The sequence below is a fragment of the Arachis stenosperma genome, chromosome 4 (assembly GCF_014773155.1).
Source record: "Arachis stenosperma cultivar V10309 chromosome 4, arast.V10309.gnm1.PFL2, whole genome shotgun sequence".
Taxonomy (NCBI): Eukaryota; Viridiplantae; Streptophyta; class Magnoliopsida; order Fabales; family Fabaceae; genus Arachis; species Arachis stenosperma.
In genome coordinates, this window is record NC_080380.1 from 26004756 (window position 1) to 26023451 (window position 18696).

The 18696-nt window shown below is 39.6% G+C and overlaps 1 protein-coding gene and 2 non-coding genes across 3 annotated transcripts; 2 read left to right on the forward strand and 1 right to left on the reverse strand.

Annotated features, from left to right (window-relative positions):
* The first annotated feature begins 6177 nt into the window (after nt 1-6177).
* LOC130978838 (small nucleolar RNA R71) lies at nt 6178-6285 on the forward strand. The gene has a single exon (XR_009086449.1). It is a non-coding gene; the product is annotated as a small nucleolar RNA R71 (small nucleolar RNA).
* Nucleotides 6286-11156: 4871 nt separating this feature from the next.
* Nucleotides 11157-11260, reverse strand: LOC130977467 (small nucleolar RNA R71). Its single transcript, XR_009085156.1, has one exon. It is a non-coding gene; the product is annotated as a small nucleolar RNA R71 (small nucleolar RNA).
* Nucleotides 11261-16947: 5687 nt separating this feature from the next.
* Nucleotides 16948-17589, forward strand: LOC130974799 (uncharacterized). The gene is made up of 2 exons (XM_057899649.1): nt 16948-17027; nt 17112-17589. The coding sequence occupies exons 1-2, from the start codon at nt 16948-16950 to the stop codon at nt 17587-17589; spliced, it is 558 nt and encodes a 185-aa protein (XP_057755632.1).
* Nucleotides 17590-18696: the final 1107 nt, after the last annotated feature.

Genomic DNA, 18696 nt, shown 5'->3' on the forward strand with positions numbered 1-18696 from the left:
CCAAGGGTGATGCCTCCAGACGATTAGTCGTGCAGTGACAGCGCATAGGACCATTTTTCTGAGAGGATTGAAAGTAGCCATTGATGATGGTGATGCCCTACATGCAGCTTGCCATGGAAAGGAGTAAGAAGGATTGGATGAAAGCAGTAGAAAAGCAGAGATTCAAGAGGAGCACAGCATCTTCATACACTTATCTGAAACTCCCACTATTGATTTACATAAGTATTTCTATCCCTTTTTATTTTCTATTTTATTATTAATTATTCAAAAATCCATAAATCAATTTAATCTGCCTAACTGAGATTTACAAGGTGACCATAGCTTGCTTCATACCAACAATCTCTGTGGGATCGACCCTTACTCGCGTAAGGTTTATTACTTGGACGACCCAGTACACTTGCTGGTTAGTTGAACGGAGTTGTGAATTCAAATAAAGCCAATTATTAAATTTCATACAAGTACAAAGGGCATGGATCACAATTTCGTCCACCAAGTTTTTGGCGCCGTTGCCGGGGATTGTTCGAGTATGGACAACTGACGGTTCATCTTGTTGCTCAGATTAGGTAATTTTCTTTTCAAAAATCTTTTTCAAAATTTTTCTTTTCTTTTTCGTTTTCTCCAAAAATATTTTCGAAAAAAATCAATAAAAATCCAAAAAAAAAACTAGAAAATCATAAAAACAAAAAATATTTTGTGTTTCTTGTTTGAGTCTAGAGTCAATTTTTAAAGTTTGGTGTCAATTGCATGCTTTTAAAAATTTTTCTTGCATTTTTCGAAAATCCCATGCATTCATAGTGTTCTTCATGATCTTCAAGTTGTTCTTGATAAGTCCTCTTGTTTGATCTTGATATTTTCTTGTTTTGTGTTGTTTGTTGTTTTTCATATGCATTTTTTGTTTGTTAGAGTCCATGCATTAAAGATTTCTAAGTTTGGTGTCTTGCATGTTTTCTTTGCATCAAAAATTTTTTTCAAAAATATGTTCTTGATGTTCATCATGATCTTCAAAGTGTTCTTGGTGTTCATCTTGACATTCATAGCATTCTTGCATGCATTCATTGTTTTGATCTAAAAATTTCATGCATTGAGTAATCTTGTTGTTTTTCTCTCTCATAATTAAAAATGCAAAAATAAAAAAATATCTTTTCCTTATTTCCCTCCAAATTTCGAAATTTTGGGTTGACTTGGTGGTGCACGAAATTGTGATCACTACAACTTCGCACAACTAACCAGCAAGTGCACTGGGTCGTCCAAGTAATAAACCTTACGCGAGTAAGGGTCGATCCCACGGAGATTGGTGGTATGAAGCAAGCTATGGTCACCTTGTGAATCTCAGTCAGGCAGACTCAAATGGATATAGTGATGAACGAAAATAACATAAAAGATAAAGATAGAGATACTTATGTATATCATTGGTGTAAGAGCTTCAGACAAGTGTATGGAGATGCCTTCCCTTCCGTCTCTCTGCTTTCCGACTGTCTTCATCCAATCCTTCTTACTCCTTTCCATGGCAAGCTCGTGTAAGGTTTCACTGTTGTCAGCAGCTACCTCCCATCCGCGCAGTGAAAGCTAATGCACACACTCTGTCACAGTGCTGCCAATCACCGGTTTGGTTCCCTCCCCTACCGGAATAGAATAACTCTTTTGCGTCTGTCACTAACGCCCAGTAGGTTACAGGTTTGAAGCACGTCACAGTCATTCAATCATTGAATCCTACTCAGAATACCACAGACAAGGTTTAGACCTTCCGGATTCTCTTGAATGCCGCCATCAGGTCCTGCCTATACCACGAAGATTCCGAAGAATCCAAGAGATATTCACTAAGCCTCAGATGCTTGTAGAACAAGAATGGTTGTCAGTCACCTTGTTCATGGGTGAGAATGGTGATGGGCGTCAATCATCACCTTCATCATGTTGAAGAACAAGTGATATCTTGGATAAAGAACAAGCGGAATTGAATGGAAGAACAATAGTAATTGCATTAATACTCGAGGTACAGCAGAGCTCCACACCTTAATCTATGGTGTGTAGAAACTCCACCGTTGAAAATACATAAGAACAAGGTCTAGGAATGGCCGTGAGGCCAGCCCTCCAATGATCTAAGAACTAGATGTCCGAAGATGAAAATACAATAGTAAAAGGTTCTATATATAGAAAACTAGTAGCCTAAGGTGTACAAAGGTGAGTAAATGACATAAAAATCCACTTCCGGGCCCACTTGGTGTGTGCTTGGGCTGAGCATTGAAGCATTTTCGTGTAGAGACTCTTCTTGGAGTTAAACGCCAGCTTTTATGCCAGTTTGGGCGTTTAACTCCCATTTAGGTGCCAGTTCCGGCGTTTAACGCTGGAATTTCTTGAGGTGACTTTGAACGCCGGTTTGGGCCATCAAATCTTGGGCAAAGTATAGACTATCATATATTGCTGGAAAGCCCAGGATGTCTACTTTCCAACGCCATTGAGAGCGCGCCAATTGGGCTTCTGTAGCTCCAGAAAATCCACTTCGAGTGCAGGGAGGTCAGAATCCAACAGCATCTGCAGTCCTTTTCAGTCTCTGGATCAGATTTTTGCTCAGGACCCTCAATTTCAGTCAGAAAATACCTGAAATCACAGAAAAACACACAAACTCATAGTAAAGTCCAGAAAAGTGATTTTTAATTAAAAACTAATAAAAATATACTAAAAACTAACTAAAAGATACTAAAAACATACTAAAAACAATGCCAAAAAGCATACAAATTATCCGCTCATCACAACACCAAACTTAAATTGTTGCTTGTCCCCAAGCAACTGAAAATCAAATAAGATAAAAAGAAGAGAATATACTATAGACTCCAAATTATCAATGAAACATAGCTCCAAATTAGATGAGCGGGACTAGTAGCTTTTTGCCTCCAAACAGTTTTGGCATCTCACTTTATCCTCTGAGGTTCAGAATGATTGGCTTCTTTAGGAACTTAGAATCCAGATAGTGTTATTGATTCTCCTAGTTAAGTATGATGATTCTTGAACACAGCTACTTATTGAGTCTTGGCTGTGGCCCAAAGCACTCTGTCTTCCAGTATTACCACCGGATACATACATGCCACAGACACATAATTGGGTGAACCTTTTCAGATTGTGACTCAGCTTTGCTAAAGTCCCCAATTAGAGGTGTCCAGGGTTCTTAAGCACACTCTTTTTGCCTTGGATCACAACTTTATTTTTTTCTTTTTCTTTTCTTTTTCTTTCTCCCCTTTTTTTTCGTTTTTCTGCTTCTCTCTTTTTTTTTTTTTGTATTCACTGCTTTTTCTTGCTTCAAGAATCATTTTTATGATTTTTCAGATCCTCAGTAACATGTCTCCTTTTTCATCATTCTTTCAAGAGCCAACAATTTTAACATTCATGAACAACAAATTCAAAAGACATATGCACTGTTCAAGCATACATTCAGAAAACAAAAAGTATTTGTCACCACATCAAACTAATTAAGCTAGTTTTAAAGATGAATTTGAAATCCTGTACTTCTTGTTCTTTTGTGATAAAAACAGTTTTCATTTAAGAAAGGTGATGGATTCATATTGATAGCTTTAAGGCATAGACACTAAGACACTAATGATCATAAGACACAAACATAGATAAACATAAGCATAGAAATTCGAAAAACAGAAAAATAAAGAACAAGGAGATTAAAGAACGGGTCCACCTTAATGATGGCGGCTCTTTCTTTCTCTTGAAGATCCTATGGAGTGCTTGAGCTCCTCAATGTCTCTTCCTTGTCTTTGTTGCTCCTCTCTCATGATTCTTTGATCTTCTCTAATTTCATGGAGGAGGATGGCATGTGCTTCACCCTTAGTTGTCCCATGTTGGAACTTAATTCTCCTAGGGAGGTGTTCAGTTGCTCCCAATAGTCTTGTGGAGGAAAGTGCATCCCTTGAGGTATCTCAGGGATCTCATGATGAGAGGGGTCTCTTGTTTGCTCCATCTTCTTCTTAGTGATGGGCTTGAGGTCATGCCTTCTCAGTTGAACCGGCTTTGGATGCCATAAATGGTTATGGAAAAGCAAAAAGCAATGCTTTTACCACACCAAACTTAAAAGGTTTGCTCGTCCTCGAGCAAAAGAAGAAAGAAGAGAGTAGAAGAAGAAGAAATGGAGGAGAGGGAGATGGCCTTGTGGTTCGGCCATAAGGAGAAGAAGTGGTGTTTTATGAAGGATGGATGTGAGTGGTGAAGAGAAAGAGATGTTGAGGTGATTGGTGAATGGGTGAAGAAGAAAAGAGAGAGTGGTGGGGTTGTTTGGGGATCCTGTGGGGTCCACAGATCCTTAGGTGTCAAGGAAAAGTCATCCTTGCACCAAATGGGGCTCAAAAACACGTTTTGAGCCAATTCTGGCGTTAAACGCCGGGCTGGTGCCCATTTCTGGCGTTTAACGCCAGGTTCTAGCCCTTTCCTGGCGTTTAACGCCAGTCTGGTGCCCTTTCTGGCGTTAAACGCCCAGAATGGTGCCAGACTGGGCGTTAAACGCCCAACTGCTACCTTCACTGGCGTTTAAACGCCAGTGAGTTCTTCCTCCAGGGTGTGCTGTTTTTCTTCCTGTTTTTCATTCTGTTTTTGCTTTTTCAATGGATTTTGTGACTTCTTATGATCATCAACCTACAAAAAAGATAAAATAACAAAAGAAAATAGTTAACTATAAAACATTGGGTTGCCTCCCAACAAGCGCTTCTTTAATGTCATTAGCTTGACAGAGGACTCTCATGGAGCCTCAGAAATACTCAGAACCGTGTTGGAACCTCCCAACACCAAACTTAGAGTTTGAATGTGGGGGTTCAACACCAAACTTAGAGTTTGGTTGTGGCCTCCCAACACCAAACTTAGAGTTTGACTGTGGGGGCTCTGCTTGGCTCTGTTTTGAGAGAAGCTCTTCATGCTTCCTCTCCATGATGATAGAGGGATATCCTTGAGCCTTAAACACCAAGGATTCTTCATTCACTTGAATGATCAACTCTCCTCTATCAACATCAATCACAGCCTTTGCTGTGGCCAGGAAGGGTCTGCCAAGGATGATGGATTCATCCATGCACTTCCCAGGATCTTGTCTCTTTTGAGGTAATTCTGCCTAGACAAGTCATCCAGTTCTTTGGTGAGCAAGGGGGGTTCATCTTCCCAAGTCTCATTTCCAAATAACTTGTCATTTAGCTTCATGATTGCTCCAAGGTATTTAGCAACTTGCTCTTCAGTGACATACTCATCCTCTTCAGAGGAAGAATACTCATCAGAGCTCATGAATGGCAGAAGTAAGTCCAATGGAATCTCTATGGTCTCATTTTGAGCCTCAGATTTCCATTGTTCCTCATTGAGGAACTCAGAGGAGTTTGGTATACGCCCACTGAGGTCTTCCTCAGTGGCGTCCTCCTCCTCTCTTTCCTCTCCATATTCGGCCATGTCTATGGCTTTGCACTCTCCTTTTGGATTTTCTTCTGTATTACTTGGGAGAGTACTAGGAGGGAGTTCAGTAACTTTCTTACTCAGCTGACCCACTTGTCCTTCCAAATTCCTAATGGAGGACCTTGTTTCAGTCATGAAACTTTGAGTGATCTTTATTAGATCAGAGACCATTGTTGCTAAGTCAGAAGTATTCTGCTTAGAATTCTCTGTCTGTTACTGAGAAGATGATGGAAAAGGCTTGCCATTGCTAAACCTGTTTCTTCCACCATTATTGTTATTGAAACCTTGTTGAGGTCTCTCTTGATTCTTCCATGAGAAATTTGGGTGATTTCTCCATGAAGAATTATAGGTGTTTCCATAGGGTTCTCCTAGGTAATTCACCTCTTCCATTGAAGGGTTCTCAGGATCATAAGCTTCTTCCTTAGATGAAGCATCCTTAGTACTGCTTGGTGCATTTTGCATTCCAGACAGACTTTGAGAAATCAAATTGACTTGTTGAGTCAATATCTTGTTCTGAGCCAAAATGGCGTTCAGAGTGTCAATCTCAAGAACTCCTTTCTTCTGACTAGTCCCATTGTTCACAGGATTCCTTTCAGAAGTGTACATGAATTGGTTATTTGCAACCATTTCAATGAGCTCTTGAGCTTCTGTAGGCGTCTTCTTCAGATGAAGAGATCCTCCAGCAGAGCTATCCAAGGACATCTTAGATAGTTCAGAGAGACCATCATAGAAAATACCTATGATGCTCCAGTCAGAAAGCATATCAGATGGACACCTTCTGATTAATTGTTTGTATCTTTCCCAAGCTTCATAGAGGGATTCACCATCCTTCTGTCTGAAGGTTTGGACTTCCACTCTAAGCTTACTCAATTTTTGAGGTGGAAAGAACTTTGCCAAAAAGGCATTGACTAGCTTTTCCCAAGAGTCCAGGCTTTCTTTAGGTTGAGAGTCCAACCATATTCTAGCTCTGTCTCTTACAGCAAAAGGGAATAGCATCAGTCTATAGACCTCAGGGTCAACCCCATTAGTCTTGACTGTGTCACAGATTTGCAAGAATTCAGCTAAGAACTGATGAGGATCTTCCATTGGAAGTCCATGGAACTTGCAATTCTGTTGCATTAGAGAAACTAATTGAGGCTTAAGCTCAAAGTTGTTTGCTCTAATGGCAGGGATAGAGATGCTTCTCCCCTAAAAGTCGGGAGTAGGTGCAGTAAAGTCACCCAGCACCTTCCTTGCATTGTTTGCATTGTTGTTGTTTTCGGCTGCCATGTGTTCTTCTTCTTTGAAGAATTCGGTCAGCTTCAACAAGAATGCCTTTGTCTTTGTTCCTGCTCATATGAAAGAGAAGAAAACAAGAAAATATGGAATCCTCTATGTCACAGTATAGAGATTCCTTGAGGTGTCAGAGGAAAAGAAAAGTAGAAGACAGAAGTAGAAAATTCGAACTTATCAAAGAAGATGGAGTTCGAATTTTGCATTAAGAGATAGTGTTAGTCCAAAAGTAGAAGGATGTGAGAAGAAGGGAAGTAATTTTCGAAAATTAAGTAAAAGATTTTGAAAACATTTTGAAAAACACTTAATTGATTTTCGAAAATAAGAGTGGAAAAGAAATCAAGTGATTTTTGAAAAAGATTTTGAAATTAGAAATCAAAAAGATTTGATTGAAAACTTATTTTGAAAAAGATGTGATTAAAAAGATTTGATTGAAAAGTTATGGTTTGAAAACAATTTTAAAAAGATTTGATTTGAAAACAATTTGAAAAGATATGATTTTGAAAATTAATGACTTGCCTAACAAGAAAAGATATGATTCAAACATAAAACCTTCCTTAACAGAAAAGGCAAAAAATGTTCAATCAAATCATTAATTGTTAGTAAGTATCTTTGAAAAAGGAAAGAAATTGATTTTGAAAACATTTGATTGAAAAGATATGATTTGAAAAAGATTTGATTTTGAAAAACTTTGAAAACTTGAAAAAAATTGATTTTAAAAACAAAATCTTCCCCCTTTGCCATCCTGGCGTTAAACGCCCAGAATGGTGTACATTCTGGCGTTTAACGCCCAAACCTATACCTTTTTGGGCGTTAAACGCCCAACCAGGTACCCTGGCTGGCGTTTAAACGCCAGTCTGTCTTCTTCACTGGGCATTTTTGAATGCTCAGCTTTTTCTGTATAATTCCTCTGCAGTATGTTCTGAATCTTCAATTCTTTGTATCATTGACTTGAAAAGACACAAATTAAAAATATTTTTGGATTTTTAATAATTAAAATGCAACAAGAATCAAATAACAATGCATGCAAGACACCAAACTTAGCAGTTTGTATACTATTGACACTAACTACATGAGAATGCATATGAGAAACACAAAACACTCAAGTCAATAGAATTCAAAGATCAAAACAAGAAAATCATCAAGAACAACTTGAAGATCAATGAGGACACATGCATGAATGCAATAAGAACAGAAACATGCAATTGATACTAAACTTAAGATGAGACTCTATACTCAAACAAGAAATATTTTTGGTTTTTATGATTTTGTAATTTTTTGGCTTTTTCGAAAATTAAGTGAAAAGGAAAATAAAGGTATCAAAATTCTTAGTGAGAATTCCAGGAATCATGCAATGTTAGTCTAAAGCTTTAGTCTAAAGGAATTAGACATAGCTAGCTATGCTTCAGCAAGACATTGCATTCAAGAGCTAAATTGATGATGATCAATCAGCTTTGGTGATGATAAGAACATCACCTTGAAACACTAGAATTCATTCTTAAGAACTCTGAAGAAAAATAAATGCCTAATCTAAGCAACAAGATGAACCGTCAGTTGTCCATACACAAGAACAATCCCCGGCAACGGCGCCAAAAACTTGGTGCACGAAATTGTGATCACTACAACTTCGCACAACTAACCAGCAAGTGCACTGGGTCGTCCAAGTAATAAACCTTACGCGAGTAAGGGTCGATCCCACGGAGATGGTGGTATGAAGCAAGCTATGGTCACCTTGTGAATCTCAGTCAGGCAGACTCAAATGGATATAGTGATGAACGAAAATAACATAAAAGATAAAGATAGAGATACTTATGTATATCATTGGTGTAAGAGCTTCAGACAAGTGTATGGAGATGCCTTCCCTTCCGTCTCTCTGCTTTCCGACTGTCTTCATCCAATCCTTCTTACTCCTTTCCATGGCAAGCTCGTGTAAGGTTTCACTGTTGTCAGCAGCTACCTCCCATCCGCGCAGTGAAAGCTAATGCACACACTCTGTCACAGTGCTGCCAATCACCGGTTTGGTTCCCTCCCCTACCGGAATAGAATAACTCTTTTGCGTCTGTCACTAACGCCCAGTAGGTTACAGGTTTGAAGCACGTCACAGTCATTCAATCATTGAATCCTACTCAGAATACCACAGACAAGGTTTAGACCTTCCGGATTCTCTTGAATGCCGCCATCAGGTCCTGCCTATACCACGAAGATTCCGAAGAATCCAAGAGATATTCACTAAGCCTCAGATGCTTGTAGAACAAGAATGGTTGTCAGTCACCTTGTTCATGGGTGAGAATGGTGATGGGCGTCAATCATCACCTTCATCATGTTGAAGAACAAGTGATATCTTGGATAAAGAACAAGCGGAATTGAATGGAAGAACAATAGTAATTGCATTAATACTCGAGGTACAGCAGAGCTCCACACCTTAATCTATGGTGTGTAGAAACTCCACCGTTGAAAATACATAAGAACAAGGTCTAGGAATGGCCGTGAGGCCAGCCCTCCAATGATCTAAGAACTAGATGTCCGAAGATGAAAATACAATAGTAAAAGGTTCTATATATAGAAAACTAGTAGCCTAAGGTGTACAAAGGTGAGTAAATGACATAAAAATCCACTTCCGGGCCCACTTGGTGTGTGCTTGGGCTGAGCATTGAAGCATTTTCGTGTAGAGACTCTTCTTGGAGTTAAACGCCAGCTTTTATGCCAGTTTGGGCGTTTAACTCCCATTTAGGTGCCAGTTCCGGCGTTTAACGCTGGAATTTCTTGAGGTGACTTTGAACGCCGGTTTGGGCCATCAAATCTTGGGCAAAGTATAGACTATCATATATTGCTGGAAAGCCCAGGATGTCTACTTTCCAACGCCATTGAGAGCGCGCCAATTGGGCTTCTGTAGCTCTAGAAAATCCACTTCGAGTGCAGGGAGGTCAGAATCCAACAGCATCTGCAGTCCTTTTCAGTCTCTGGATCAGATTTTTGCTCAGGACCCTCAATTTCAGTCAGAAAATACCTGAAATCACAGAAAAACACACAAACTCATAGTAAAGTCCAGAAAAGTGATTTTTAATTAAAAACTAATAAAAATATACTAAAAACTAACTAAAAGATACTAAAAACATACTAAAAACAATGCCAAAAAGCATACAAATTATCCGCTCATCACTTGGTCAAAAATTTTTAAAATTAGTTGTTTCTTACAAGTCAAGTCAAAATTTCAATTTTAAAAATCTTATATTTTCAAAATCTTTTTCAAAAATCATATCTTTTTCATTTTTTTATTTTATTTTTTTATTATTTTCGAAAATTTTAAAAATTATTTTTCAAAAATCTTTTTCTTAGCTTTTATATCTAATTTTCGAAAATTAGCTAACAATTAATGTAATTGGTTCAAAAATTTGAAGTTTGTTACTTTCTTGTTAAGAAAGGTTCAATCTTTAAATTCTAGAATCTTATCTTGTAGTTTCTTGTTAGTTAAGTCATTTTAAAAATATCTTATCTAACTTCTTATCTTCTCATCTTTTTAAAATTTTATTTTAAAATCTTTTTCAATCAACTAACTAACTTTTTGTTTGTTTCTTATCTTTTTCAAAACCACCTAACTATTCTTTCCTCTCTAATTTTCGAAAATATCTCACCCCTTTTCAAAAATTCTTTTTAATTAACTAATTGTTTCATGTTTTAATTTTAATTACATCTTATCTCTAATTTTCGAAAAAACTAACCCCTTTTTCAAAATTATTTTCGAAATTCTCTTTCTCTTTTCTTATTATATTTACTTATTTGTTTACTAACACTTCTCTTCACCTCTCTTCATCTAAAAATCCGAATTCTTCTTCATTCTTCTACTCCCTTCTTTTTCTACTAACATAAAGGAATCTCTATACTGTGACATAGAGGATTCCTCTTTCTTTTCTTGTTTTCTTCTCTTTCATATGAGCAGGAACAAGGATAAAGGCACTCTTGTTGAAATTGATCCAGAACCTGAAAGGACCCTGAAGAGAAAATTAAGAGAAGCTAAGTTACAACAATCCAGAAACAACCTTTCAGAAATTTTCGAACAAGAGAAGGAGATGGCAGCCGAAAATAATAATAATGCAAGGAGAATGCTTGGTGACTTCACAAAGCCAACGTCCAAGTTTGATGGAAGAAGCATCTCCATTCCTGCCATTGGAGCCAACAACTTTGAGCTGAAACCTCAGCTAGTTGCCTTAATGCAACAAAACTGCAAGTTTTACGGACTTCCATCTGAAGATCCTTATCAGTTTTTAACTGAGTTCTTGCAGATCTGTGAGACTGTAAAGACGAATAGAGTTGATCCTGAAGTCTACAGACTCATGCTTTTCCCTTTTGCTGTAAGAGACAGAGCTAGAATATGGTTGGATTCACAACCTAAGGATAGCCTGGACTCCTGGGATAAGCTGGTCACAGCCTTCTTGGATAAATTCTTTCCTCCTCAAAAGCTGAGCAAGCTGAGAGTGGATGTTCAAACCTTCAAACAAAAAGATGGTGAATCCCTCTATGAAGCTTGGGAAAGATACAAGCAGTTAACCAAAAGATGTCCATCTGACATGTTTTCAGAATGGACCATATTAGATATATTCTATTATGGTCTATCTGAATTTTCGAAAATGTCATTGGACCATTCTGCAGGTGGATCTATTCACCTAAAGAAAACGCCTGAAGAGGCTCAAGAACTCATTGATATGGTTGTAAACAACCAATTCATGTACACTTCTGAGAGGAATTCTGTGAATAATGGGATACCTCAAAAGAAAGGAGTTCTTGAAATTGATACTCTGAATGCCATATTGGCTCAGAACAAAGTGTTGACTCAACAGGTCAACATGATCTCTCAAAATCTGAATGGATGGCAACATGCATCCAACAGTACTAGAGAGGCAGCTTCTGAAGAAGCTTATGATCCTGAGAACCCTGCCATGGCAGAGGTTAATTACATGGGTGAACCTTATGGAAACACCTATAACTCATCATGGAGAAATCATCCAAATTTCTCATGGAAGGATCAACAAAAGCCTCAACAAGGCTTTAACAATGGTGGACGCAATAGACTGAGCAATAGCAAGCCATATCCATCATCTTCTCAGCAACAGACAGAGAATTCTAAACAAAACACCTCTAATTTAGCCAATCTAGTCTCTGATCTGTCAAAGGCCACTTTTAGTTTCATGAGTGAAACAAGATCCTCCATTAGAAATTTGGAGGCACAAGTGGGCCAGCTGAGTAAGAAAGTCATTGAAACTCCTCCCAGTATTCTCCCAAGTAATACAGAAGAGAATCCAAAAGGAGAGTGCAAGGCCATTGATATAATCAACATGGCCGAATGCACAAGGGAGGAAGAGGACGAAAATCCCAGTGAGGAAGACCTCCTGGGACGTCCCTCAAGCAAGAAGGAGTTTCTTATTAAGGATCCAAAGGAATCTGAGGCTCATATAGAGACCATAGAGATTCCATTAAATCTCCTTCTGCCATTCATGAGCTCTGAAGACTATTCTTCCTCTGAAGAGGATGAAGATGTAACTGGAGAGCAAGTTGCTCAATACTTAGGAGCTATCATGAAGCTGAATGCCAAGTTGTTTGGTAATGAGACTTGGGAAAGTGAACCTCCCTTGCTCATTAGTGAACTGGATACCTGGATTCAGCAAATTCTACCTCAAAAGAAACAAGATCCTGGCAAATTCTTAATACCTTGTACCATAGGCACCATGACCTTTGAAAAAGCTCTGTGTGATCTGGGGTCAGGGATAAATCTTATGCCACTCTCTGTAATAGAGAAGCTGGGGATCATTGAGGTACAACCTGCCTTGTTCTCATTACAATTGGCAGACAAGTCATTGAGACAAGCTTATAGAATAGTAGAGGACGTATTAGTAAAGGTTAAAGGCCTTTACATCCCTGCTGATTTCATAATCTTAGACACTAGGAAGGAAGAGGATGATTGCATCATCCTTGGAAGACCTTTCTTAGCCACAGCAGGAGCTGTGATAGATGTCAACAGAGGAGAATTAGTCCTTCAATTGAATGGGGACTACCTTGTGTTTAAGGCACATGGTCATCCCTATGTGACAAAAGAGAGTAAGCATGAAGAGCTTCTCTCAGTTCAGAGTCAAGAAGAGCCCACACAGTCAAACTCTAAGTTTGGTGTTGTGAGGCCACAACCAAACTCTAAGTTTGGTGTTAAGATCCCATATCCAAACTCTAAGTTTGGTGTTGGGACTACACAACATTGACCTGATCACCTTGTGGCTCCATGAGATCCACTGTCAAGCTATTGACATTAAAGAAGCGCTTGTTGGGAGGCAACCCAATTTTATTTATCTAATTTTTATTTTATTTTATTGTTATTTTGTGTTTTATTAGGTACATGATCATGAGGAGTCACGAAAAAATCATAAAAATTAAAAACAGAGTCAAAAACAGCAGAAGAAAAAAATTGCACCCTGGAGGAAGCACAGGCTGGCGTTCAACGCCAGTAAGATGCATCTGGCCGGCGTTCAACGCCAGAACAGAGCATCATTCTGGCGCTGAACGCCAGAAACAAGCAACATTCTGGCGCTGAACGCCAGGAATGTGCCCAAAGAAGAAAAGCTGGCGCTGAACGCCAGTAACAAGCATGAAACTGGCGTTCAACGCCAGAAACATGCTTTACATGGGCGTTGAACGCCCAGAATGTGCACCACATGGCGTTAAAACGCCAGAATGGTGTGCAAAGGCAATTTACATGCCTATTTGGTGCAGGGATGGAATTCCTTGACACCTCAGGACCTGTGGACCCCATAGGATCACCTCAGGATCTGTGGACCCCACAGGATCCCCACCTACCATATTCCCACCTTACCTCCTAATCCTAGTTTTTGTGATTACTCTTTCCCATGTCCTAATGGACATATGTGTGGAAGGAGCTCAATGGAAGAGAGACTCCAAAGGCAAACCAGTCCAACTAAGAAGACTGGATCTCAAGCCTATAGCTAGAGGATGGTTGGAGTTCATTCAACGCTCCATCATTCCCACTAGCAACCGATCTGAAGTTACTGTGGATCGGGCCATCATGATTCATGGCATCATGATTGGAGAGGAAGTAGAAGTTCATGAGGTCATCTCCAATGAAATCTACAAAATAGCCGACAAGCCTTCACCCATGGCACGGCTAGCTTTTCCTCATCTTATTTGCCATCTATGTTACTCAGCTGGAGTTATCATAGAAGGAGACATCTCCATTGAAGAGGATAAGCCCATCACCAAGAAGAGGATGGAGCAAGCAAGAGAAACCCTTCACAGTTCTCAAGAGATGCATGAGGAAGCTCATCATCAAGAAATCCCTGAGATGCCTCAAGGGATGCACTTTCCTCCCAACAACTATTGGGAACAACTCAACACTTCCTTAGAAGATTTGAGCCACAATGTGGAACAATTAAGGGTGGAACATCATGAGCACTCCATCATTCTCCAAGAAATAAGAGAAGACCAAAGAGCAATGAGGGAGGAGCAACAAAGGCAAGGAAGGGACATAGAAGAGCTTAAGGACATTGTTGGTTCTTCAAGAAGAAGACGCCACTAAAGGTGGATTCATTCCTTGTTCTTTATTTCTTTCTGTTTTCGGTTTTTAATGTTGTGTTTATCTATGTTTTGTGTCTCTACTTCATGATCATTAGTATGTAACCATGTCTTAAAGCTATGAATAAAATCCATTAATCCTTCACCTCTCTTAAATGAAAAATGTTTTAATTCAAAAGAACAAGAAGTACATGAATTTCGAATTTATCCTTGAATTTAGTTTAATTATATTGATGTGGTGACAATACTTTTGTTTTCTGAATGAATGCTTGAACAGTGCATATGTCTTTTGATCTTGTTGTTTATGGATGTTAAAATTGTTGGCTCTTGAAAGAATGATGAACAAAGAGAAATGTTATTGATGATCTGAAAAATCATGAAATTGATTCTTGAAGCAAGAAAAAGCAGTGAAAAAGCAAAGACTTGCGAAAAAAAGTGGCGAAAAAATAGAAAGAAAAAGAAAAAGAAAGCAGAAAAAGCCAATAGCCCTTAAAACCAAAAGGCAAGGGTAAAAAGGATCCAAGGCTTTGAGCATCAATGGATAGGAGGGCCCAAGGAAATAAAATCCAGGCCTAAGCGGCTAAATCAAGCTGTCCCTAACCATGTGCTTGTGTCATGAAGGTCCAAGTAAAAAGCTTGAGACTGAGTGGTTAAAGTTGTGATCCAAAGCAAAAAGAGTGTGCTTAAGAGCTCTGGACACCACTAGCTGGGGACTCTAGCAAAGCTGAGTCACAATCTGAAAAGGTTCACCCAGTTATGTGTCTGTGGCAATTATGTATCCGGTGGTAATACTGGAAAACAAAGTGCTTAGGGCCACAGCCAAGACTCATAAGTAGCTGTGTTCAAGAATCAACATGCTTAACTAGGAAAGTCAATAAACACCATCCAAAATTCTAAGTTCCTAAAGAAGCCAATCATTCAGAACTTCAAAGGAAGAAGTGAGATGCCAAAACTGTTCAGAAGCAAAAAGCAACAAGTCCCGCTCATCTAATTATAATTAATATTCATTGATATTCTGGAATTTATAGTATATTCTCTTCTTTTTATTCTATTTGATTTTCGGTTGCTTGGGGACAAGCAACAATTTAAGTTTGGTGTTGTGATGAGCGGATAATTTATACGCTTTTTGGCATTGTTTTTAGGTAGTTTTTAGTAAGTTCAAGCTACTTTTAGGGATGTTTTCATTAGTTTTTATGTTAAATTCACATTTCTGGACTTTACTATGAGTTTGTGTGTTTTTCTGTGATTTCAGGTAATTTCTGGCTGAAATTGAGGGACTTGAGCAAAACTCTGAAAAAGGCTGACAAAAGGACTGCTGATGCTGTTGGAATCTGACCTCCCTGCACTCGAAATGGATTTTCTGGAGCTACAGAACTCCAAATGGTGTGCTCTCAACGGCGTTGGAAAGTAGACATCCAAAGCTTTCCAAGAGAAGCCTCAGCTCGTGGATTGATCAAGCTCAGCCCAAGCATACACTAAGTGGGCCCCGGAAGTGGATTTATGCATCAATTACTTACTCATGTAAACCCTAGGAGCTAGTTTATTATAAATAGAACATTTAACTAATGTATTAGATATCTCTTGACCATTCGGTCTTTTGATCACTTTGGAGGAGGCTGGCCTCTCGGCCATGCCTGAACCTTTCACTTATGTATTTTCAACAGTGGAGTTTCTGCACACCATAGATTAAGGGTGTGGAGCTCTGCTGTACCTCAAGTTTCAATACAATCACTATTACTTTCTATTCAATTCTCTTTTATTCTTATTCCAAGATATACGTTGCACTTAACCTTGATGAATGTGATGATCCGTGACACTCATCATCATTCTCACTGATGAACGCGCGTGATTGACAACCACTTCCGTTCTACCTTAGGCCGGGCGCATATCTCTTAGATTCCCCAACAGAATCTTCGTGGTATAAGCTAGATAGATGGCGGCATTCATGAGGATCCGGAAAGTCTAACCTTGTCTGTGGTATTCCGAGTAGGATCCTGGGAATCCGGAAAGTCTAACCTTGTCTGTGGTATTCCGAGTAGGATTTCGGTATTGAATGACTGTGACGAGCTTCAAACTCCTGAAGGCTGGGCGTGATGACAAACGCAAAAGAATCAATGGATTCTATTCCAACCTGATTGAGAACCGACAGATGATTAGCCGTGCTGTGACAGAGCATTTGGACCATTTTCACTGAGAGGATGGGATGTAGCTATCAACCAAGGGTGATGCCTCCAGACGATTAGCCGTGCAGTGACAGCGCATAGGACCATTTTCCCGAGAGGATTGAAAGTAGCCATTGATGATGGTGATGCCCTACATACAGCTTGCCATGGAAAGGAGTAAGAAGGATTAGATGAAAGCAGTAGGAAAGCAGAGATTCAAGAGGAGCACAGCATCTTCATACACTTATCTGAAACTCCCTCTATTGATTTACATAAGTATTTCTATCCCTTTTTATTTTCTATTTTATTATTAATTATTCAAAAATCCATAAATCAATTTAATCTGCCTAACTGAGATTTACAAGGTGACCATAGCTTGCTTCATACCAACAATCTCTGTGGGATCGACCCTTACTCGCGTAAGGTTTATTACTTGGACGACCCAGTACACTTGCTGGTTAGTTGAACGGAGTTGTGAATTCAAATAGAGCCAATTATTAAATTTCATACAAGTACAAAGAGCATGGATCACAATTTCGTCCACCACTGGGGCTTTGACTTTATGGGTCCATTTCCAAACTCTAATGGTTTCTCATACATACTGTTAGCTGTGGATTATGTTTCTAAATGGGTGGAAGCAATTCCTGCCCGTACTGATGATGCTAACAATGTTGTCTCTTTTGTTAGAAATCATATTATCTGTCGCTTTGGATCACCACGAGCAATCGTGATTGATCAAGGCACCCACTTTTGTAACAGGAGATTAACAGGCCTTCTGAAGAAACATGGCATCATTCACAAGATAGCAACAACTTACCATCCCCTGACTAATGGGCAAGCCGAGGTGTCTAATAAAGAGCTAAAGCGCATATTGCAGAAGATGGTTAAGCCTCATCAAAGGGACTGGAGCACCAGACTTGTTGATGCACTCTGGGCTTATCGGACAGCATACAAGACACCCATAGGAATGAGTCCATTCCGCCTGGTCTATCGCAAATCTTGTCACCTTCCAGTGGAGGTAGAGCACAAAGCTTTTTGGGCGGTAAGAGAAAGCAACATGGGGTTTGAGAAAGCCGGAGCTGAAAGAAAGCTGCAACTACAAGAATTAAAGAACCTTTGCCTAGAAGCTTATGAGAACTCCAGGCTATACAAAGAGAAGGTGTAGGCTGTGCATGATAAGCACATCAAGAGGAGAGAGTTCAGACCTGGGGACTTAGTCCTCCTTTACAACTCCAGGTTGAGGCTCATGCTAGGCAAGCTGAGATCAAGATGGGAAGGTCCCTACAGAGTAGAAAAGGCAGAGCTTTACGGAGTCTTTCACTTGAGCCATCCTTCAAGCTCTAATTTCATCAAAGTTAATGGACATCGCCTGAAGCTGTATCATGGTGAGAAGATGAAGAACAACAAGAAGTTAGAGATCTTCCTCTTGGAGGATCCACCAACAACAAAAGACTGAGCTTGTGGACCATCCAACTTAAGGACGTAAAAGCAAAGTGCTAGGAGGGAGACAACCCACCATGGTATGATCGTTCCTTTTCATTCCTAACTCCATTTTATTTTGTTTTTCCTAGTGTTCATTCATAGTTTCTTCATATTCATCTGCATTCAAAAAAGGGTGTTCTGCGTGCAGGCGTCGCTGACGCGTACGCGTCATGCGTGAATTCACAACACCAAGGAAGAGAGCAGAGAGTTGGGTTGGAATGGCGTTGGAAGTGTGCTTTGTGCACAGGCAAGCCGACGCGGACGCGTACCTCATGCGTGCGCATCGCTTGCGCTTTCAGCAGACCACGTGTAAGCATCCCTGACGCGTACGCGTACCTTTGGAAATCGGCGTAAATGGGTGTTCTACCCGAAAGTTGTGCTGGCTTGGGGCTGGAATTGTGCTAGAAGCACAATCTTCATCACGCGTACGCATCCCTAACGTGTGCGCGTCATTTTTACCTTGTCCCCATCCACGCGTGCGTGTACCTGACGCGCCCGCGTCGTCTGTCTTTCTATCCCTCGTGCGCACCAATCCGAGAGTTGTGCGTGCGCGGGGCTGCCATCGTGCGATTCGCACAATGTGAGAGCACGCGGACGCGTCCTGGACGCTTATAAATCATATAGAATAAAAGTAACCATCCCTAAAATCATATAGAATGGAACAAACTGTAGATTGCAATTAAAGAGAAGAAAACACACACAAGAATAAAAAATAATGGATAAATCATGTAACTATACAATTAGGCTCAAAATCTTACTGGATTGTGTGTTCTAGCTCTAAACCATGTTC